This window comes from Dipodomys spectabilis, unplaced genomic scaffold, assembly GCF_019054845.1.
Source record: "Dipodomys spectabilis isolate Male_0828 unplaced genomic scaffold, ASM1905484v1 ptg000026l, whole genome shotgun sequence".
NCBI lineage: Eukaryota > Metazoa > Chordata > Mammalia > Rodentia > Heteromyidae > Dipodomys > Dipodomys spectabilis.
In genome coordinates, this window is record NW_024870703.1 from 12,903,485 (window position 1) to 12,928,015 (window position 24,531).

The window sequence follows — 24,531 nt, forward strand, 5'->3', positions numbered from 1 at the left end:
ATTACCTTGACAGGTTAATATTTCAACAAATAAATATTAGGGGGACACATTCTACTACACACATATTTAATGTACCAGAAAATTGCTGTTAAAAATAATAAGACATCCAAACAAGATGAACATATTGGAATGGCTCAAATAGGAAAAAAAGAAAGAAAGTCAGGTGCAGCTGTTTCATGCCTATAATCCTAGCTAATCTAAAGGTTGAGACCTGGTCAGAACACTCTCCAAGATTTAACTCCAATAAGCCACTAAAAATACTGGACTGAAGTCTTAGCTCAAGTGGTTGAGCACCAGCCATGAGCAAGAAAAACAATGAAAGCATGAGACTGTGTTCAAGCCCCAGTACCTGCACGAGAAGAAAGAAAAGGAAGGAAGGAAGGAAGAAGGAAAGAAAGAGAAGGGAGGGAGGAAGAGGAGAGGGAGGGGAGGAAAGGACAGGGAGGGAAAGAGAACAGCAAGTTGGAAAGATGAATTTTTAAGGCTAAAATAATTGTAATGACTCTTGTGTGGAGTGAGTATAATAAGCCAATGGGAAGGTGAGTTTTTGTTTTTGTTTTTGTTTTTTTGGTCAGTTGTGTGCTTGAACTCAGGGCCTGAGTACTGTCTCTGAGCTTTTCTGCTTGAGGCTAGCACTCTATCACTTTGAGCCACAGCACACTTTCTGGGTTTCTGGTGGTTTATTGGAGATCATAGTCTCATGGACTTTCCTGCCCTGGCTGGCTTCAAACTTTGATCCTCAGATCTCAGGCTCCTGAGTAACTAGGATTATAGGCGTGAGACACCAGCATCCAGTTTAGGAAGGTGTGATTTCATATAACACGAGACTCACCTGAACCTACAGGCATGCAGGTGCCAATGTGTCACACAATATATGTTATTTTGTGATTATTAAGCCATTGCCTTTCACAGTTTATGCCAGAAAGCTGAGCTGAGCACAAAGAACTGGCAAGTTACCAGAGTGAACTAAGCCTGGAGAAACCAACAGTAATCAGAGCTTACATGACAGATTGGCCTTCCCCCTCCCGGCAGGTCCCCACAGTTCCCTCTTCACAGCATTAGTGTCAGAGCAGATTCCAGACCATTGTCTTTTGAAATGTTTTCTCCACCAAGAAACAAGCAAACAAAGCAATGGGCTTTGAATCAGTGTCTTAAATTCTAGCCTGCCCTGGGAAGGCAAAGAGTCTTTGTGGTGAGCTGGATTATCCACTTAGCAGCCTGCCAGAGAGTCCAGTTCTCTTCCTCTTTGCGTTTTTTTAAGAGGGAGATTTTTAGCTATACCTTCCCAGCCACAGTGAATATCATCCCACAGTTATGTAAGGTCATAGGCCTTAAAGTGGAAGGGGGTGTATGAAAATATAAATATACTAAGATACTAGCTATTCTGATTTTACCTTCTGATTTTTCTAAAAAAAAAAAAAAAAAAAGTACAAACACAACCAAATTCAGATACTTGTTCCTGGCTAGGAATCCTCTCTTGTCAGTTTCTATAACATGGAAATTAAAAGTTGCCCTCCCACACCCACTACCTGCCTCTCTTCCCCAACCCCTTTTTCTCTTTTCTGTAGTGTTGGAGACAGAACCCAGGACCAATGAACATGCCAAGAAAATGGCAAAAGTTCTATCACTTGAGCCCCTCAATAAGCTACTTTCTGTTTTTGGTAGGCTAATATAGGACTAATAGTATGAAAACATAGCAAGCCCAAGGAGACTCTTGTCTCCAGTTAGTCAGCAAAAACGCCAGAAGTGGAGGTGCGGTTCAAATGGCAGAGCACCAACCTTGAGTGGAAAAAGCTAAGCAAGAGTATGAGGAGAGTGTGAGGCCCTGAATTCAAGCCTTAGTACCAGCACCTGAGAGAGACAGACAGACAGATACAAAGAGGGAGGAGGAGGAGAACAGAAGAGGGAGGGGAAGAGACGGGAAGGAAGGGAAAGAGGAAAGAGGAATGAGGAAAGGAAAGAAAAGGAGCAAAGAACACACCGATACTTCCAACAAAACCTATGATCTCCCAACTAAACCTAAGACCTCTCAGGTCATAGGTACTTGCCTGGTCTGAGTTTGCCTGGGACATTACAATTCTAGGTCCCCCAAGGGCTGTAACTGTAGTTACTTTGACTTTGTAAACTTCAATCCACTATAACACACATTTCATAAGTCTGTTATAAAGTTACATTAAATCGTTTGTGTAATCTTAGCAGCAGGGCAGAGGGTGTGATACATGCAAGTGCTCAATAATATTAACGATTCCAATTCAGTGATGAATAGCTGTCCTGGATAGCTGGACAGCTGTGCGTAGGTAGGGTTAACTTTTTAACTGCCATAGGTAAATACGGTTAAAACTTATATTTGTGTGGTTAGGGAGTAAATGAAAGGCAAATGATATGGAGAAGAGAATGGAAAAGAAATAATAAAAAGTGTCCAATGCATGCATGCATGCATATATATATGCCAGTCCTGGGGTGTGAACTCAGGACATGGGCATTGTCCCTGAGCTTCATTTTGCTCAAGGCTAGTGCTCTACCACTTGAGCCACAGATCCCAAAATTGTACTAGACAGATTACAGTGCTGTAACCAAGAGATTCAGCAACTCAGCAGTTAAGCAAGACTTAAAGCAGAGACAATTGTGTTCTTTCGAGCATGGTTCTGGAGGATTGCTTTAGGCCAGGTCCTGGAAGGTGGGTTGCCTTCCCTTACAGAGGCTGTCCAGTAGTCAGGTTTCCCCAATCTTGGCCTGCCATCCTCTGGAATGCTGTTTTCCTTCAGACTAACAAGTCAGGCTTGAATAACATGGGACAGGGATAGAGAGGTAGAAAACAATCAATGTCCTCTCTTAAGACCCCCAAAGTTGGACACATCACTTAGGCTCACTTCTTCGAAGCTCCAATGCCACACCTAGCTGCAAGGGAGGCAGGACTTTTAGGCTCATTTATCCAAAGGAGAAAAGAGAGAGAGGCTTCTGGTTAGACTGAGAAGAGTGAACATCTCATGCTAGAGTATGTGGGCAGCAGGGAGCCGTACCCAGAGGGCTGGGTACACCACTGCACTGAGTTTCTCTTCACAATTAACCCCCTTTTGCGAGCCACACAGCTTGACTGTCACTTAGGTAAAGGACTTCTAAATCTATTTAGCCAGTAAATGTCAGATCTGAGCCAGATGTTCAGGATTACCCCCAAATCTGAGCCCTTTGCCACTTCACTACATGACCTTGTGACTGCCCCTTCCCTCCTATTTCCCTCTCTCACAGTATAGACTGTGCATGCAGAGATGCCAGCCAAAGAAAATGAAGTGTCATTCTGTGCATTGTTCACAGGACAATTCTATGCCTGCATCAAGTACCTATTTGTGAGATATTTAGTGTCTATTAATCTTCTATTTGATTTCATTCTTACTTTCATTAGGTGGACTGCTTCAGTGGTAATGTAATCAACCCCTGGAGTAGTAATCCCTGAGTTGGGACTGAGCTCTGCACCTGTGGTTTATTTTCTGGCAGAGAACAATATGCAAAAATGGGGGGAAGGGAAGGGATTTCTTTTCTAGGGGAGTGAGGGGAGCCTTTATTGTAGCTTCTGTGAACAACTCCTTTAAAAATCAACCATTGCACCCGGACACCCACAGAGCGGGTTCATTAGCCAGGAGTTAGCAATGGCTGATAAATCCAAATTTATTGAGTACATCGATGATGCTTTAGAAAAATCAAAAGAAACTACACTTTCTCACTTATTTTTCACCTATCAGGGGATTCCCTACCCAGTTACCATGTGCACCCCAGAAACGTTCCAAGCCCTGGAAACCTTTGAAGCCAGAAGCGATGACATCGTGCTAGCATCTTACCCAAAGTGCGGTGAGTAACAATCAGTTCCTGCAAGTGCACTTTTTTTTTTACAAGTACACTTTTTATAGTAAGTTGGGAAGGGGCTGGGAATAGGAAGAAGACGGTTCATTGCTGCATGAAGCTAGTTGGAAATCACTGAGGAGGGATGCCAGGATGGTTGTGTATCTATGGTGCAAATTTAAAAAAATATAGAGTTGCTAGCCCAGGATCTGAGGGAAGAAAAAGTCTGGGCAGAAAGGGTGTGATGCATGATGAGTGATGGAGGGAGGTGGAAAGACAAAACATGGAGGTGGGAAATATTAGTAGACATTTTCATCTTGATTTGGGGGGGTTGTCGGTTGTGGGGTTTGAACAGCCTGGGCACTGTCCTTCAACTCTGCAGCTCAAGGCTAGCGTTCTACCACTACAGCTACAGCGCCACTCCCGGTTTTCTGAGTGGTTAATTGGAGATAAGAGTCTCATGGACTTTCCTGCCCAGGCTGGCTTTGAACTGGCTTTGAGACTCTCTGATCTTAGCCTCCTGAGTAGCCCGGATTACAGGCGTGAGCCATGGGTAGCTGGCAATCTTGATGTGTTTTGTTTGTTTTTAAATATGATGCCAGTACTGTGGCTCTAACTTGGGGCCTCAAGATCCTACTTGGTTGTTTTTGTTCAAGACTATTCCTGGCACTGGGAAGGTGGTTTAGTGGTAGAGAGCTTGCCTCACATGCATGAAGCCCTGGGTTTGCTTCCTCAGCACCACATAAGCAGAAAAAGCTGGAAGTGGCACTGTTGCTTAAGTGGTAGAGAGCTAGCCTTGAGCTGAAGAGCTGAGGGGCAGTGCCTAGGCCAAGCGCCTGGACCTAGAGTTCAAGCCCTATGACCAAAAAAAAAAAAAAGCCTTGCTCTACCTCTTGAGCCACACCTCTACTTCTGGCTTTTTGCTGGTTAATTAGAGATGAGAGTCTCATCTGGAAACTTTTGTTTCCAGTCTAGCCTTGAACTATGATCCTCAGATCTCAGCCTCCTGAGTAGCTGAGTGAGGGAGTGAGTCTCCAATGCTTGGAATTTTTTTTCTGTTAATGCTAGGTTTTTAATCAAATCAAAATTCTATATTCACTAATGTAAAAAAATATGAGATATAGCAGTGATTTCGATAGCATAACATTTACTGTAAGGAAGACATTCCAGAGTCAAAATGATGTATTGTCTCTAGGGAAAGGAGAGGTCTGATCCAGGTGTGATAGTACACACTTACAATCCCAGCATTCAGGAGGCTAAAGCAAGAGGATTGTGAGTTTGAGGACAGCCTAGGCTACCAAGTGAGACCCTGTCTCAAAAAACCAAGCAACCAACCAATCAGCAAAGGAGATGCCTGAGAAGTAAGAAATTTGGGTTTCAGAATAGTTCCAATTTGATATGAATGTAAGTAAATGTATTTTTTCCCTACCATTTTCTTTTGATAGCTCAGGTCATTTCAAACACAGAAGCATTACCTGTACACATCAAAGATTGTTCACAGATTGCAATTTTTATCTTGTATATGCTAAAACACATTTTTTATTATATCAAGACTTCTTAATGAGCTTTTATTTTCTACTTGTAGGTTCAAATTGGATTCTCCATATTGTCAGTGAATTAGTATTTGCTTTTGCTAAAAGAAAGTGTGAATTTTCAGAATTCCCAGTTCTTGAATGTGGGGACTCAGAAAAATATCAGGTTAGTCCAAGGGGCTTTAGAGTTGCAACCAGAATTCTAGGCAAAAGCTCAACGCGGGCTGGGAAGGTGGCTCAGTGGTAGAGTACTTGCCTTGCATGCTTGAGGCCCTGGGTTCGATTCCTCAGCATCACATAAGCAGAAAAAAAAACCCAGAAGTGGCGCTGTGGCTCAAGTGGTAGAGCGCTAGCCTTGAGCTGAAGAGCTGAAGGACATCGCCCAGGCCCAGAGTTCAGGCCCCATGACTGGACCCAAAAAAAAAAAAGCTCAATGCTAGGATTTGCACATCAGGTGCAGCCATTTACATGCATATGCTAAGTAAAGAGACAAGTAGTGATGAGGGACAGAGACAGATTTATTAACAGCACACAAACACCCCACAGGAAAAGGCACAGTAAGCACTCCAGCCCATCTATTCTGGGGTACAGACATGAGTTTTAGGTTTAAATAGGAAAAAAAAAGAGGGAAGGAGCAGAAGGTCTACATAATGATTGAGCGCCCCTGCTCACAGGCGTGGGGCAGGGATGTGCAGGTGGGGCCTTGTCACAATAAGAAGGACATTGTTGCCTGACAGGAGGGAGCAGTTGCACCTCCTGTCACAGGCCGCAGATCCATCCGTCCTGTCCCTCCTGGATTCCAAGGTGTCTGCAAAGTGACTGCAGGAGAGAATGGCTCAGGGCCAAGGACCCAGCTACAAACAGACAGACATGCCAGCTTTTACACTGCTTCTACTGACCCTTTGGACATTTACCTGCCCCAATGGGGAGTCAGTGGTTTTTAGCAGAAGCCCTTTCTAAGAACCTGTGCTAACTGGAGGGCAAATTATATGTCAAGATTTCTTTAGTGTTCAACTATTATACTAATTTACATTCATACGAAATTTAGAGTTCAGCTATTATACAAATAGCTGCTATTTGCTCTATGCTTTCCATGTCTCGTCAGTACTTTCCAGGTATTATCTCATTTTACCACAGAATAACCATATCACCATCTCTCAAAAAGCAGAACTGCTAAAGACTTGCCTGAAACAATGGAAGAATAAAAATAGAGCCAAAATATGTACCCCAGTCTTCTGGTCTGAGTTCCTAATGACTACACTGTATGACCATGTTCATTTTTCCTAAAATAAAGTCAAGCTTTCTCTCTGAAGACATGGACATGAGCAAGAAGTGAGAAGGGTTCTCCAGTCTTCTAAGTGGACATTATTTTTTATTGTTACTATAAAGATGATGTACAGAAGGGTTACAGTTCCATAAGTCAGATAAAAAGTACATTTCTTTTTCAACAATGTCACCCTTTCCATTGCTTTTTTCCCAGTTTTTCCCTCCCAACCCTATGCACAAGTTGAATAGTTCATTTTCAACAAAGTGGGACGTTAGTTTTCATTTCTTTGTCTCAGTTATGAGTCAGAATGTGTGAGAGGGATGGGAAAGGCCAAGTAGCAGCTAGGAGAGTAAGTCACTGGTTTGTGTTGAAGGGTTCAACAGCTTCTTCTACGTGTTATTTCTCACTTATCACGGTTATTACTTGCCTTTCCAACAGAGCCAACTGAAATTTGGGTGAGAGAAACAAACTGTCCCTCAGAAGGCAGGAAAGACAGGAAAGGGGTTAGAGGAAGGATCTGTTTCAGGACCTAGTTCTTAGACAGAAAAAGAGGGACAAGGCCTCCATTCTACATCTCTACATACATCAGAGTACAAAAGTAGGCTAAATGGAAGAAGAATCCCCACCTACGTAAAACTTTCAAAATCATCCACCACAAGAGTCTTCCAACATGCAGAGGAAACTGTTATTATGAAGAAAACCACCCGCCTGGGATTTAGGAACCAGCTTGATGGAAAGTGACTGAGATACTTAGTGTGATAATCAGTACAAATATAAACATTGGAACCTAAGTTGACAGAAACCTATTTCTAGGATTTGGGTAAAAGCAGAAGAAGATTCCATTGTGCAGGAGGTGGGCAGTCAGGAGTTTGGGGCTGAATCCTGGCCCAGTCTGGCAACCAAGGAACCCCAAAGGGCTGAGCAGCCGCATCAGGGGCTCAGGCATGGTAGGGTCACCTGTGCTCAGCCTGGACAGTGAGGCTCAGTCAGTGCAAGGTGAGGGACCGGGCAGGCAGGAAGGGCTCTCAGGTAAGAAATGGGGGAACCAATGAAACACCTCAGTGGCTTCTCCTATCCAGACTTTTCTATGACCTTTCCCTAGGGAAAGTTCTAAAATGATACACTTAAGTTTCATCTAGGTTTGAGGGAGATAACTTCAGTTTCCCCTTGGATAGGGCCCGACTCCTGGTAACTTCAGCATTCCTCGTGTGTTGTTATGTGTTGTGGGACCCTGTAGTTTAGTGGCAACAGCCAGCTAGAACTTAATCTGAAAATTACTACCTATGTGATTTTCCACAAAGCATTCAAAACCTCAGAGCCAGTTCTTAATCTCTAAAATGGGGGTTCTAATATCTGGAAAGGATTATTGTAAATGAATGTAGAAGTACTTCAAATACCAAAGAGCAAACTTTGACTTAACATCGGGTGATTGTCACTACGTATTAATCCCCACTTGGGCTCATACCGTTGGTATAAGTTGTTGTTCTACCACTTGGGCCATGCCTCCAGTCCATTTTTTCATTATTATTATTATATTTTTACACCTGTGCTTGAGTTGCGATGTCCACTATCTTGTTTCTTTTTTCTTTTTTTTGTACTAGTCCAGGTCTAACAGCCTGGGCATTATCTCTGAGCTTTGTTTGCTAGTGTTCTACTACTTGAGCTATAGCTGTAATTTGGACTTCTTTGCTAATTTTTAATTGGAGATAAGAGTCTCACGGACTTTCCTGCTCAGGCCAGCTTTGAACTGCATTCCTCAGATCTCAGCCTCCTGAGTAGTAAGGATTATATGCATGAGCCACTGGGCACCAACCTGCCACTAAATTTTTATAGAACAATTGGCTGTAAATGTCTATTTTACTTGATGTGAATAGTTATACTGTGGCATGGCTAAATAGTTCCACAAATGTGAAACTGAGAAAGCTGAAGCCTTGTTCTCCATATTCTAATAGATGGATTTCATTCACTCATTCATTCATTCTTTCTTTCTTTCATGTATGTGCTAATACTAGGGCTTCAGGGCTTGGGCAGTGTCCCTTAGGTTTTTCACTCAAGGATGGCACTCTACCACTTCAGACACAACTCCATTCTGGTTTTTTTTCCTCCCTTGGCGGGGGTTGGGGGGGATGTTAATTGAAGATAAAAGTCTCATGAACTTTCTGTCCAGAGCTGGCTTCAAACTTTGGTCCTCAGACCTCAGATTCCTGAGTAGCTAGGATTATAGGCATGAACCACAAGTACCTGGCTAGACAGATTTTTAACTAAACTCTTCACCCTGGCAGGTTCAAAAGAAAACTTCATTTTAAAAATCATCAGTAAAAATAGGTAATAGAAAAAGAATCACTTCACAGTCCTCAACAAGAGTTTTGTAAAACAATTCTCAGCTATTTAAATGACTGTAGACTTTTGGATTTGGCTGTGATATTTGATTACATGGAATTTAGATAACAGGAAAAGACAGAACTAAATGTTGAAAGTAAATTTTCAGGAGCTTGGGCAAACTTGAATATTTCCATTAAAAAAAGATCTTGACTGTAGAAGAAATAAATCCAATTAAGTGAAACAGTGAATTGCAGATTCTGAATAGTCTTGAACAAAGTGGTCTTGATATCAGTGTCAGAAAATGTCAGTCAAGTGAAAAAAAAGTTCAACAGAAGCTTGTAATGATATTTTTGCTTAAGGTTCTTCCTTCTTCATCCATAGGAATTGGAGGAGGGTAGGAGCAGACAAAGCAGAGTTAGTAGTACTTGAAGCTGCCTTTTAGATCAGAGGAGATTACACACACACACACACACACACACACACACACACACACACACACAATTTCATCCTATTGTGTGTATGTATGCATAAAGACAGTTTAATTAATGACTAAGATCACTTCAAGCTATCTTTTTGCTTGGGTAACAACATTCTATAGGAGCAAAATGATTTGAGCAGTGCTAAGTGTCCAATATAAAGAATCTGCCCATCTGGAGGAGAGTTAGACACCATCCATGGACTTGAGCTTTACCAGTCACTCTTACACAGAGAACGTGGTGTGCTTCTCTGAGGACCACACATCTAGCCTATTGGCACACACTTTGTTTTCCTGCTTTGCTAATATAAAACATCCATAAGGTTCCCACCTAAGCAGACTCATCCTAAAATTCTCTTGTGTGATGGAGTCATGAACACGGGCAGTGTTGGTTCCATGCCAGAAGCCTCACACCTCAGTTTGAAGTTTGTGCCCTCTGGGAACCTCTCTGGTTTTGTTCTTTTTTGTTTAATATCATTTTTCATGCCTTTTTAAAAATCATTTTATTTTATTACCTTTAATTCATTGTGCAAAGGGCTTTCAGTTCTACCTGTAAATTTATGAGTACAATGCATGTTGACAAATACAGAGGCCTGGAGGGAGAATGTAGTCATAATACTCCTGTACATATGTGAAAATAGACCCAGGTAACTTGAGGAGATGGGTGGGGTTGGGAGGGATGGATGTGGATGAAGAATGATGGAAATGGTGATAGTATGTTTGCATATTTTTTAAGAGAATGAAACTGTTTCCATCACCAAGGATTTTGACAACTCACCTCCATTACGACAAATTACCTGGGTCAATCTTTAAGCACAAAGCAAAGGTAAGTGTCCTTTCTACTGACATCTGAATTTCTAGGCAAGTGTTTTACCACTTGAACCATACTTCCAGCCCTGAATTTGGAGTTTTCATATATAATGATTCCTTTAATTTTTTTCCTTGAGGTGCTGGGGATCAAACCCAGGGCCTTACATGGTGGTAGACTAGTACACTAATTCTGAACTATAGCCAGTCCCCCTGTTCTTGATTCTTTGAAGTATCTGATGAGTTAGCTCCTCATTGTAGAATTTTAATAAATGAAATGTGAGAGGTTTTTTATCTTTCTTTCTTCAGATATATTTGCTATGATTATATTCAAGCCAAATGTATTTCAGTTCATATGCAAAAAGGAAACACAGCATTTTAAAATTTATCAACTTTAGAATTACACTAGGATATTTAGAGTTTGTAACATAAGAATACAGACTAGTAAGGTGAGTTATGATTTTCATTTGGCTCTTTTCTGAGATCCAAAATGATTTCTTTCCAAATTTGACATATAATTACAAAATTTATGTCATTCATAGAGAACTATCCATGCATCGGGTAGTGTTATCATTTGATTTGAAATATTGTTTCATTAATAAGTATTGATATATTTCTTATTATGAATGCTTTTTCTCAACCTTCTATCTGTAACTCCATTCCTTATTTTTGGTCCCTCTTTTCTCTGTCTCACATGGAAAAGTTTAGAATGAGTTAACATCAAAATTTAAAGTTGGGCACTTCCAAGATTTAAACTTTTGAAACCCACAAAGAAGATTGGGAGAAAGCTGAAGTCATAGCATAGGAAGGAAAAAGAAGGAAATAGTGAATGTCATGGTAAGCAGTAGGAGGAACTCTGGAGAGAGGCAAAGGGTAGGAAGGAAAACATCAGGGAAGTAGTGACTTCCTAATAGCCTCATGGCTGTGGTATGAGAATCACAGGTGCAGAGAGCAAGGGAAGGGGTGACACTGTCCAAAAAGAAATGTACTTTTTACTTGTCTTATGTAACTGCAGCCCCTCTGATAACACCTTTATTTTGTTTATTTTATTTGTCGGTTGTGGGAACTGAACTCTGGGCCTGGGCGCTGTCCCTGAGCTCTTTAGCTGAAGGCTAGCGTTCTACTACTACAGTGCCACTTCTGGCTTTTTCTGCTTATGTGGTGCTAAGGAATCAAACCCAGGGCCTCATGTATGTAAGGCAAGCACTCTACCACTGAGCCACCTTCCCAGTCCCTTTATAATATTTTTATAATATTTTTTAAAAAAGAATTATAGGTGCTTATAAGCCTGGCACGGGTGGCTCATACCTATAATGCCAGCTATTCATGAGACTGAGATCCGAGGATCATGATTCAAAGCCAGCCCAGGCAGGAAAGTCTGTGAGACTCTTATCTCCACTAAACTGCCAAAAAAGCTGCAAGTGGAGCTGTGGTTCAAGTAATAGAGTGCTAACCTTGAGCAAAAAGAAGCTCAGGGACAATGCTTAGATAGACCCTGAGTTCAAGCCCCAGACCCAGAACACACACACACACACACACACACACACACACACACACACACACACACACACACACACACACACACACACACACACACACACACACACACACACACACACACACACACACACACACACACACACACACACACACACACACACACACACACACACACACACACACACACACACACACACACACACGTGCTTAGACTTAGGAACTGTCACAGAGATTGCCTGCTAGAGTTCCTGACTTTATGTTTAAATTCCACTAAGTGATTGGAGAAAGACTGAATACCTCCAATTATAAAAGAACTTTTCTGTCCCCTAAGCCAGCTTTGGACAGTTCTGTTAAACAATTTTTTCTTATAGTGAGGATCTACAAAATTGTAAAAAAAAAAAAAAAAAAGGAAAGAAAAAAAGAAAAAGTTCTAATCTATAACTTTCTATTTTTAAACGCATTCGCATCATTATCATGTGCCTTTTTCCCCCCTCAGTGAAGCTAACAGAAACAGCTGAGGTAACTTATAAAGCATTTATATGTGGGGTATGCAAGCTTTTGTACAGGTGTGCAGGGGTCTTCTTTCAGAAGAATACAGAGCAAGAAAAGAGCAACCGAAGTGGATGCTGAGAATTTGAACTCACTCGCTCTAGTTAATTCACACTCACAATTTAAACTGATGTGAGTCAGCGCAACTCAGAGTACTAGTTAAAGCTTCAAATACAAAACTTGAATTACAAGAATCTATATACTGTATGGCTGTTGGGGGGAGGGGGCTAGAGCCCAAGTTAAGAAAGATGCTGACCCATTTTTCTCTATTCAACTTTATCCTATTAACGTTTTCATTTCCTATCTCTCTCTCCCTCCCTCCCTCCCTCTATTCCTCCCTCCTTCCTTCCTTTTATTTTCGGTGCTGGAGTTTGAACTCAGGGCCTTCCTCTTCCTCTCTAGCTAGGCCAGATGCTCTATTACTTGAACTATGACTCCAGTTTGCTTCCCTGAACCATGACTCCAGTTTGCTTCCTTAGACTCACAAGATATTTGGGTATCCTATTTCCTCTTGATCGCATGTTGTCTACTAAAATGATTTTTCTTAAAAATGGCTCTGGCTGGGTCTGGGAAGGTGGCTCAGTGGTAGAGTGCTTACCTTGCATGCATGAGGCCCTGGGTTCGATTCCTCAGCACCACATAAGCAAAAAGAAAAAAGCCGGAAGTGGCGCTGTGGCTCAAGTGGTAGAGCGCTAGCCTTGAGCTGAAGAGCTGAAGGACAGCGACCAGGCCCAGAGTTTAGGCCTCACAACCGGACCCACCCCCCCCCCCCCAAAAAAAAAAATGGCTCTGGTTGAGCACCAGTGGCTCATGCCTGTTATCCTAGCTACTCAGGATGTTAAGATCTGGGGATTGTGGTTCAATGCCAGGCTTGGCAATAAAGTCCATGATACTCTTATCTAATTAACCAGCAAATATGGCAGGAGTGGAATTGCTGTGGTTCAAATGGTAGATTACTGGCCTTGAGGAAAAAAAAAAAAGCTCAAGGACATGCCCAGGCCCTTAGTTCAAGCCCCAGGACTGATGCGTGCATACACACACAACTCTGTATTATTACCTCTATCCCTCATTAAGTTGTCAGCAGTGGTCCCCGGAGATTAAAAACCTCCAGACTGGGTTACATTAATTAATTACTTACTGTTGAGTGCATCCTCCAGGTAGGATTACATTAATTAATTACTTACTGTTGAGTGCATCGAGTACCCAATTAGTTTTAAATGTCTAATTACTCTTGCATCCGCTTGCAGTCTTCCATTCTTACAAGAAATCAAAAGCAATTTGGTCTTCCAATCTGGAAAGCAGGTCCAAAAGAAAGAAAAAAATATCCTGAGGCCAGTTACTTGATCACAAAGGACCCACATTGCCCCCTGCTGGTTACTGTTTCCTCCTTACCTCGTCTCAAAGGTAGTCAAATGCGGAAACTTCAGGATGACAAATCTGAACTTTGCTAAACCCATCTTCCCCTTTTCTGAAAGTAAAATGAGTCCTACCTATATTTCATTCTCTGACTTGTTCTGTGCTGTCTCACAATCTTCAGAATTCTCACAAATTAGCTAATGTCTTGCCTAGTGCCCTCAGTTTCTGACTGTAGTATTTTGGTTCTTCTTGGTTTCTCTTTGCTTTTGTTGTTGTTTTTGTAGATACTGGTGATATTTCGAAACCCCAAGGACACAGCTGTATCGTTTTTCCATTTCCACCACGATGTCCCGGATATCCCAACCTATGCCTCCTGGGCTGAATTCTTCAGACAGTTCATGAAGGGAGAAGGTCAGATGCTAGAAAAAGAATTCTTTTTACTTCAACAGATGAACACATAAATATGGACATTAAAATGGGCTTTGGGGCAAAGAGAGAACTAAGATTTAAGCAGCTCTGGGAAGCAAGAAGTTACATTTAAGTGAAGTTTTATAGCATCCCTAGCTCTGTGTATCAAACAATTAAAACCTATGACTGATTTCAAAAGTAAACTGGACAACTCCTTGTTGATGAGTGTTGAGTGGCCATAAAACAGAGGTGGGAGCCGGTGGCCTGTGGCTCACGGCAGTAATCCTAGCTACTCAGGAGGCTGAGATCTGAGGATCGCAGTTCAAAGTCAGCCCTGGAGAAGGAAAGTCTGTGACACCCTTATCTCCAATTAACCACCAGAAAACTGGAAGTGTTGCAGTGGTTCAAGTGGTAGAGTGCTTGCCTAGAGCTGAAGAGCACAGGGACAGTGCCCAGGCCCAGAGTTCAAGCCCTACCACCAAAAAAACAAAAAAACAGAGGTGACACAGAGATCTTTAGAAGAGGTGTGTAGGAAAGTACTTCCAGCGACTTTCCCTAAACCACTGTATTACACAATGACTAAAAAAAAAGAAGAAAGAATTTTGTTAATGGTGCTGAACATTATCCCCAAGATATTTGCTTGCAAGGAAGGATTTTTTTTTCGGGGGGGGGGGTCCCGTTGTGGGGCCTGAACTCTGGGCCTGGGCACTGTCCCTCAGCTCTTCAGCTCAAGGCTAGCACTCTACCACTTGAGCCACAGCACCACTTCCGGCTTTTTTCTTTTTGCTTATGTGGTGCTGAGGAATCGAACCCAGGGCCTCAGGCATGCAAGGCAAGAGCTCTACCACTGATCCACCTTCCCAGCCCCAGGAAGGATTTTTTTATTAAAGCATTCGAATGCTTCAACCTCTGTTTTTTTTTTTTTGTTTTTTTTTTAATAACTGTATTTGTTTGTGTGTACCAGAACTAGGATTTGGATTCAGAGCCTTGAAACAATGAAGCATATTCACACAACAAGGCTCTCACTTGAATTTTTAGCTCAAGGCTGATGCTGTACAACTTGAGCCACAGCTCCATTTCTGGCTTTTGGGTGGCTAATTGGAGCTAAGTCTCATGGACTCTTTTGCCTGGGCTGACTCAGAGCCATGATCCTCAGATCTCAGCCTCTTGAGTAGCTAGGATTACAGGCATGAGTCATCAGTACCAGCTATAGCTATCATTTTAAATGTTTTCTTTCTTTCTTTTTTATTCATTTTGGTGCTAATGGGGTTTGAAATTAGGGATTCCTGCTTGCTAGGCTAGGGTTCTACCACTTGAGCCACACCCCGAGCCATAATAACTGTAATTTTGTAAGTCTACTAAAGTTTGAACACAGGACTTAGACTATCCCTTAGCTTTTTGGCTGAGGCCTGGCACTTTACCACTTGAGGCACAGCTCCACTTCCAGTTTTTTTTTTTTTCTGCTTAATTGAAGATAAGTATCTCATGAACTTTTCTGCCCAAGCTGGCTTTAGACCATCATCCTCAGATCTCAGTCTCCTGATTACAGGTGTGAGCCACCAGTGCCCAGCTCCCAGTGTTTAATTTTCATTCTCATAACTCTGTAGGGTGAAAGTTTTTTATCCTAATTTCAGAATGAAGGAAATAGAGACATAGAAAAGTCACCCAGCTATGAAGAGTAGACACAAACCCAGGTCAAATCACTTACTGCCCGATTTGCTCTCTCTGGACTTGAAATAAATGTAGTGTAACTAAGGAGCTAAATTTTTAGTTTCATTCACTTTAGTTCATTGAAATTTAAGTTAAAAATGGATAATTTTAGTTATTGGAAAGCTTTTAGTTAAATGTTTAATAAACTGGGTTGTGTGAATATGCTTCATTGTTACTATGGTAAGTTTTATGACCTTTAAAATGCACATCAAGTATTTTCAGCAAAAATTTAAACATCCAGAGTATGGATCTGTATATAGATCTGTGTATATGTAAAATATCCACCAGCTTTTGATAACTCAGAATATAAAAATAATATGTGATATTTTGCTAATAATTTATCATGTTGATTATATTATAAATGATAATATTTGAGGGCATACTAGGTTAAAGTAAAGCATTAATTTTACCTGTTTCTTTTAAAAAAATCAAATATGTGGTTTTTAATCCAGATAATGTCTTTCTTATGTGTCCTTCTTCCTGCCAGTTTTTCTGTATCACATCATGCACTATTTCTGAATCAGTCTTCACTTTCATGAATGCCTGGTGGCTTTTACTAACTCATTTTCACAACTTTCTCAGCTATGGGTTTTTTTTTTTCAGTGAAAATTGATAGAGGGGCTAGGAATGTGGCTTAGTGGTAGAGTGCTTGTCTAGCATACATGAAGCCCTGGGTTTAATTCCTCAGTATCACATAAATGGAAAAGGCCAGAGGTGGTACTGTGGCTCAAGTGGTAGAGTGCTAGACTTGAGCAAAAGAAGCTCAGGGACAGTGGCCGGGCCCTGAGTTCTAGCCCCAAGACTGACAAAAAAAAAAAAAAAGAAAGAAAGAAAAAGAAGAAAGAAAATGGGTAGAAATTGAACTATAGGACTGGATTTTGCTGCCTCTTTGGGAGAGATTTGTAATAAATTACAAATATACCTTGTTTATACCTATATACATATATATAGTTATATTCTACAGTATATATTAACTTTACTTCATTTATGTAAAATTACTTATAATGTCTTTTCCCCATGTTTTAGTTTCTTGGGGAAGCTATTTTGATTTTGCAATTAATTGGAATAAGCACCTTGATGATGACAATGTTAAGTTCGTATTATATGAAGACCTGAAAGAGGTGAGATTATAATTACTGACATTCGGGAACAATACTTTATAAATAATAACATATGTAGTGCACTTATGTCTGGTTGTATGAACAAGTATGGTTTTCAAGTTCTTAAATTCCAGATATGTAATACCGTACTAGAAAAAGAAGTTCAACCATGCATAGCTGCTAAGGTTGTTTACTTGATGACCAAACAATGTTTAATAAGTTAATTGTTTTATTTTGCTTGTATGATGAGTAGAAAAATAGGTATTCTCAGTTAATTTAATCAAACATACATTAGATTGTGAATTGATTTTTCCTCTTAATGTATTTTTCAAAAGAATGTTTATTTACTTAGCAAACATAGAGAGAATGATTGTTCAGAGTTTACTGATTACTGTGGTTTAGGCCTGCATAGGTGATGCAGTAATGAACAAATGAGGTGAATTTTGCTGCCCCAGAGAAGTTTACATTCTAGCTTGGAGATGGCAAGTAGATAGAATAAGAAACAAAATGCAAAAATACACAGAGTAAGTGAGAAAAAGAAATAGCTGGTTAAAAGTTGGAAATGCCAGGGGATGGTGGATTAGAGTGCTGGAGGAAATCTCATTTTAAAATAGGGTGGATAGGGGCCTTTCCATTAAGGGAATATGATTGGAGCACAAACCTAAAGGGAGTGAGGCAAATAGGTAGCTGGGGAGAGCAGGCCAGGCAGATGAAACCAGTTGAAGCAAAGCCCTAGGTAAAGGCAGCTGTGATAAGGTCAGTAGGCCTGGTGTGTCCAGGCCAATAGAACTAAGGCAAGAAAGAAGAGCAATAAGGACAGAAAAAGCAATGTGATGGAATGTAAGGAACCAAATGGCCATTGAAGTGACTCTGGCTTTTACTCTAAGTAAAATGGGAAGCCATAGTGGTAGTTGAGAAAGGAGTGATCAGAGCTGATGCTTTCTTGACAAGATCATTCTGGCTGGAGAGTAAGGATGGACTGGGACAAAGGTAATGCAGGAGACCTGTGAACAGGTGACTGAGGATGCAGGTGAGGAAAGATGTTTGCTCAGCCTCAAAGGGGTTGCACAGAGAATGAGAAGTGGTGGGAATCTGGTTGGATTCTGGGTGAGCCAATAGGACTCACTACTAGGCTGGAAGGAGGGAAGTTGTGTGGGAGAAAGAGAGAAGTCAAATAAGACTGCAGTATTATTGGTCTGACCAGCTGAGGTTGATTTGCCATCAGCTGGGTAGAAGAGGATTTTAGGGAAGCTTTGGAATTTGGTGGGAAATGGGAGTTTGGCTTTGAATTCATTAAAATGCTTGTTAATCAACTTAATGAAAAGATCAAGTATAAATTCTACAAATACAGAGAGTTATAAGCTGAAAATAAAACCATGAACTCTTTGACACATACATGCAATGGAAACCATAAGATTACACATATCAATATCTACATAGATAGAGAAGAGAAGATGGCTAACGATTAGGCCAGGGAGCTCTCCGATATTAAGAGTTTGAGAAGGGGAAAAATCAGCAAAGGAGACTGAGAAGAAGTGATTAGTGAGGTCAGAATGAATCAAGAATCCTGGATCCCCAGTGAAGAGCAGGGAGTATCAAATACACCCTAATGAGTGGTCATCACCAGCTTCTGGTGACGTTCTTATTATAGGCAATAGCAATTGATTGCATCCTTTCTGTTTATAGGATGCTTTTCGTAATATGTGAGAATATTCTTTTTTTGGGGGTGGGGTTCGGTCGTGGGGCCTGAACTCTAGGCCTGGGCACTGTCCCTCAGCTCTTCAGCTCAAGGCTAGCGCTCTACCACTTGAGCCACAGCACCACTTCTGGCTTTTTTCTTTTTTGCTTACGTGGTGCTGAGGAATCGAACCCAGGGACTCAGGCATGCAAGGCAAGCACTCTACCACTGAGCCACCTTCCTAGCCCCATATGTGAGAATATTCTAAATTAGTCTTTGCCCCCTCTCTAGTTTAGAAACTCATGTTCTATAGAATACAAAGTTGTCCTAGATGTTAATAATTATTCCCTTGAGGATTGAGAGGAGGTTGCTTATATAAATAAACACAAGAATTGTTATTATATAGTCAGCTTCTTTGGTGATTCCTAATGTACATTGTGATTTGTGTATATCCATTATTTGGACATGGTGTTGAGTGGATCATGATTATAATTGGACACAATAAATTTCAAGATTCCTACAATGTTTTATAACTCTAAAAAGTAGGTTTTCTTGGTAAAACTAAATCTAAAAGAATTTGCATGGATGTATACGGAAATATTAATATGCTAGTGATCTAGAGTGGTGCTTTTTTATCACATGAATATCATCCTAGATGAAATTGTAATCAACTCACTAATGATCTTATCATTATTTATAACCTAAATAGTATAAATTGAACTATAAATTGAAGCTACAAAATGCAACAAATACAGAATATGTTATAGTGCTATCTTAAATACTTATATAAACACAAGGTAAGTCTGAAGAGAAAGCTAAGCAGGTAAACTAGGTAATTAAGCTTACTAAATCTACTCAAGAGTCTGTCTTTGCACCAGCATAATTCTCATACAAAGATGTTTATCCTTTTGTGTGTGTGTGACAGTACTGGGGCTTGAACTTGGGATCTGGGTGTTATCCTTAGCTGTTTTGCTCAAGGCTGACACTCTACCACTTGAGCCACACTTTCATTTTCAACTTTTTGGTGGTTAATGGTAGATAAAAATCTCACAGACTTTTCCTTCCTTGGGCTGGCTTCAAACTGTAATCCTCAGATCTCAGTCTCCTGTGTCGCTGGGGCTATAGATGTGGATCAACCAGTGCCCAGCATGATGTTTATCCTTTAGGTATTTTGTTTTCAGGATCTGGCTACTGGAGTAAAACAAATTGCTGAATTCTTTGGATTCTCCCTAACTGGAGAGCAGATTCGAACTATCTCAGCCCAGAGCACCTTCCAAGCAATGCGAGAAAAATCTGAGGAAACGCATGGCGCCATTGGCCCCTTCTTGTTCCGCAAAGGTAAACTTGCTTTCGTTTCTGGGAGAGTATATCAGTATATAATATATACCTGAACGTACTAGGCAAGCCAGGTAAGCTTTTTCGTCAAAAAGACAGTCCCGAGCTGTAACTGCCAGCTCCTCAGGACCTTTTTTGTTGTTGTCGTTGTTGGTTGTGGGGCTGGAACTCTGGGCCTGGGCGCTGTCCCTGAGCTCTTCAGCTCAAGGCTAGCACTCTACCACTTGAGCCACAGCTTTTCTGGTGGTTTATTGAAGATAAGAGTCTCAAGGACTTTCCTGCCTGGGCTGGCTTTGAAGCGCAATCCTCAGATCTCAGCCTCCTGAGTAGCTAGGATTATAGGCGTGAGCCACCAGCACCTGGCTCTCAGGATCTTTTATTGTCCTAAATTCCCTGTTCTTTTCTGCTTGTCACTTCATAATGACAAAATAGCAGCTGGAACTCCACCATCACAAATTGTAGATAGGAAGAAGAGAACAAGGGAAAGAACCATGTATATAGTTATTACCCAAATGATTCCCCTTTCCAGAACTTTCCTGGAGGCTCTAATCAGTGACTCTTCACATTTCATAGACTACCTCTCTCCCTGCAGCAGCAGTTGGGAAAATGTGATTTTATTTTTCAAATGGGGCACATTGTGGACTGGCTGAAATAAGAATCTTGTTAATAAAGAAGAAGGAGAAGATGGATGTCGGATGAGCAGCTAGGCTTCTCTGAGACAGATGATTTTATTGAACTTTATTAAAGTAGTTGAAAAGCACAGGGAAATGTCTGATTAGATAGCTTAGGAACTGTCACATTCATTTTTTTATTGCATATATCACAAAAGTATATTACAAGAAGATTGCAAGGCGGCTCAAGAAACAGCAAGATGACAAGAGCTAACATCAGGCACTTAATATGCACTCAATACTTCCTTGGGATTGAAATTTAAAACAAAAAGCACATGAAAGCCTTCATTTTGTAAATGAAAGAAAGGAGTCAAAGCTCAAGGATATGACTTTTTCCAATTTCAGATTGATGATAAACAGTGGAAATGAGGATTTCAAGCTAGACTACTTTCCTTTTTAACTTTTTAAAATAATCTTTAAGTAGCTGTAATAAAAGATTTTCAATCCAACACATCAGTTTATGAGACAATGCAGCTTGGTTAATGTGATCCCTCCCATCATTCTCCCCCTGAGGATCACGATTTGAAGCCAGCCTGGACAGAGTCCATAAGACTCCTATCTTCAATTAACCAGCAAAAAGCTAGAAATAGAGATGTGGCTCAAGTGGTAGAGCACCAACCTTGAGTGAAAAAGCCAAGCAAGATCATGAGACTCTGAGTTCAAGCCTCGGTAAACAGACAGACAGACAGACACACACACACACACACACACACACAAACACAAATACACACACACAAACACACACAGAGTCCACTGTGAGCCCAATGCAGTGATTCAAGCCTGTAATCCTTCATAGAGTTTATGGTGTTTTATTTCATTTCCTTAAGATGTCATAAATATTTTCTCATGTTATTTATCCTTCTTTACCAACATGTATTTCAATGGCTCTGCAACACAGATCATTGAAAGACTATAAAGAAATAATATCTTTTAATGTTAGGGAAAATAATTTCAAAAAAATTGTTTTGGTAGTACTGGAATTTGAATTCAAGTCCTTGGGACTTGCTAGGCAACTATTCTTATAGCTGAGCCATATCTCCTGCTGTGATTTTTGCTGGTTAATTTTGAGATAGGGTCTCATCTTTTTCCTGGGCATGATCCTGGACCCAATCTAACTATATTAGGCTTCGCACTGTAGGTAAGAAGATAGATGCATGCTACCCATTGTAGCTTCTCGTTGAGAAGGGCTTTTTTTTTTTTTTTAAATTCTGCCTCATCTGGCTTCAAACATGATATTCCCAATCAGACCTCCAAATAACTTACAGGTGTGAGCCACTGGCACGCAGCTACATCATTAGATTTTGTAAAATTTTCAGTATCTGACATCTTCATCAATATTGTCAAGTATTAACTTTTCACAGAGTATTTCCTTTAGAGAGAGGAAAATAATCCTTCACAAATGGCAAATGTGAGAGCACGAGGCATGGCTCCATTGATAGGGTGCTAGTCTGGCAAAGTAGAGGCCCTGAGTTCAATCCCCAGTACAGCCAAAAAAAGACGTGGGTTTTGAGAACCCTGATGTTGAGAACAGTGAGGGTAGAAAATTATCAAAGTTGAGTCTTGTTTCCTCCATTCACTTGCCACTCCACCAGTGAAGACGTCTCCACAAATAGGATTCATTTTACAAACAAATAAAAAATTACCTTTGTGTGTGTGAGTGAGTCATGGGGCTTGAACTCTGGGCCTGGGCACTGTCCCTGAGCTCTTCAGCTCAAGGTGAACACTCTACCACTTGAGCCACAGAGCCATTTCCAGTTTTCTGGTGGTTAATTGGAGATAAGAGTCTCATGGACTTTCCTGTCCCGGCTGGCTTTGAACCATGATCTCAAGCCTCCTGAGTAGCTAGGACTACAGGTGTGAGCCACTGATGCCCTGCACATTAGTTTTTTAAACTTTTTATTTATACGTCCATTTTTGCGTTTTAGTTTGAAACATCGTACTCCCAAAATAATAAAATTTGATAGAGTAGATCTTAAAATCAAGAACTATTCTAACAGACCTCTGGATTCTCTGTTTCATGTATTGTAGGTGAAATTGGTGACTGGAAACAATTGTTCAGTGAAACTCAGAACCAAGAAATGGATGAAAAATTCCAAGAGTGCTTAGCAGGCACTTCCCTTGGATATAAGCTGAAGTATGAATCATATTGCCAGTTTTGATTCTGGCCAAGCCAGCTGGTCTGTGTATCTTCTTTTCTCTAATAATAATCAGTTTAAATAATTATACAGAAATTCTGTCCACCAAATAATAAGTATCATGTAAATTTGAATAGTATAAATTTGGCAATGATGATTAACATCTAAATATTTTAGCACAAACTTATGTTTGTCTATATCTTAAAGGAGACCAGTAATCAGTCCAAATGGGACTCTATTGAAGTATTAACTTCTTTCACAAGCTGGGACCACACAGGTGTGTAAGTAAACACTCTTGGAGTCATATCTAGATCTGTGTCTGAGCACCGATAAAATAAGCTTCCAAATGATAACGCAATGTTGGACACATTCTTCTAATAACTCCTTTCTTTTCTCACTGTGGATCATGGTACTTGTTGTGGCTATCTTGGGAGGAATTTAATTTTGACTCTGCATTGACATCAAGTGAATAAATGATTTGAATCTGATTCAAGAGAAATGCATTCCTTATCTATTGTGAGTATGTATGCCATTGGGGCTCAAGGGGTCAATCTTGAAATGCTCTGAATTCAATCCCCAGTACCAGAAAAGTCATAATAATTTCAAAATAGGCAATATAAGGTGGTATTTTAAAAAAGTAAATAGGAGCCTGCAAATATACCTCTATAAAAAGAAGCTATGAGAGGTTACCTCTTGACTGCAGTCCATATGCTACATGACATTTGTCTGATGAAGGAGATTTTCTTAGTTTGCTCAAGCCACTCTAACAGAACACCATAGGCTGGGTGACATCTGAACAAACTAGGTGTCTGGGAAGGCCTGTTTCCTTGGTTCTTGAGTCATCTTTATCTTTACCTGACTATAAGGACAAGCCAGCTCTTTAGGGACTCTTTTTTTCCTCTTTTAGTGTGCCAGTACTTGGGCTGAAAGTGAGGGCCATGCATTTTTTATTAACTTTTTGTGCAAGGGTGCTATTTTACCACTTGAGACACACACACCTCCACTTCAACTTCTTGCTGGTTATTTGGACATGAGAGTCACAGGGACTTTGCTATCTGGGTTGGCTTTGAACTGGGATCCTCAGATCTTGGCTTCCTGAGTAGCTAGGATTACAGGCACACACTGTCAGCACTGGGCTGGTGACTCTTTTAAAAAGGTACTGGGGGCCTGTGGTTATGCCTGTAATTTTAGCTACTCAGGAGGCTGAGATATGAGGATCGTGGTTCCAAGCCAGCCTGGGCAGGAAAGTCTGTGAGACTCTTATCTCCAATGAACTACTCAGAAAAGACTGGAAGTGGCTCTGGTTCTCAAGTAGTAGAGTGCTAGCCTTGAGCAAAGGAAGCTCAGGGACAGCACCTAGGTTCAAGCCCTAGGACTGGCCAAAAGAAGTAAAAATAAATCACTGAAGTTAAAAGATGCTAATTGTAGGGCTGGGAAGGTGGCTCAGTGGTAGAGTGCTTGCCCTGCATGCCTGAGGCCCTGGGTTCGATTCCTCAGCACCACATAAGCAAAAAAAAAAAAAAAAAAAAAAAGATGCTAATTGTATTTGTGATGCTTCAAAAGCAGTAACATGGGCAGGTATGAACAGCTGATGAAGTAAACATGTTCACGAAATAGCTACATCTGAGGGAAAGAATCATCACAAATATGGGACAGTGCACACCCCTCACTTTGCAGTGCCCCAAAGCAGGACCAGAAGTTATTATTCATGCCAGTTAAATAAAATGAAAAATACTTGATGCACACAAGAAGAATCTTTATCTTCTGTGTCTTGTTATGGCTTTACCATAATACATTTTAATTAGAAAATTACTTTGAGCATTAAAAAGGATAAAAGTGGGCTAGGGATGTA

General features: G+C 40.7%; 1 protein-coding gene across 1 annotated transcript; it reads left to right on the top strand.

The window, feature by feature from the left end:
- The first annotated feature begins 3,644 nt into the window (after nucleotides 1-3,644).
- Sult6b1 (sulfotransferase family 6B member 1) lies at nucleotides 3,645-23,126 on the top strand. The gene is made up of 7 exons (XM_042675404.1): nucleotides 3,645-3,843; nucleotides 5,420-5,532; nucleotides 10,167-10,256; nucleotides 13,927-14,053; nucleotides 16,787-16,881; nucleotides 19,720-19,876; nucleotides 22,573-23,126. The coding sequence occupies exons 1-7, from the start codon at nucleotides 3,645-3,647 to the stop codon at nucleotides 22,701-22,703; spliced, it is 912 nt and encodes a 303-aa protein (XP_042531338.1). The 3' UTR covers nucleotides 22,704-23,126.
- The last annotated feature ends 1,405 nt before the right edge of the window (nucleotides 23,127-24,531 follow it).

Coding starts and splice junctions, on each gene's coding strand:
- Sult6b1 (XM_042675404.1), top strand. CDS start 3,645: ATGGCTGATAAATCCAAATTTATTGAGTACATCGATGATGCTTTAGAA. Junction 10,257..13,926: donor TCTTTAAGCACAAAGCAAAG/GTAAGTGTCCTT, acceptor TTGTTTTTGTAG/ATACTGGTGATATTTCGAAA. Junction 14,054..16,786: donor ACAGTTCATGAAGGGAGAAG/GTCAGATGCTAG, acceptor CCCATGTTTTAG/TTTCTTGGGGAAGCTATTTT.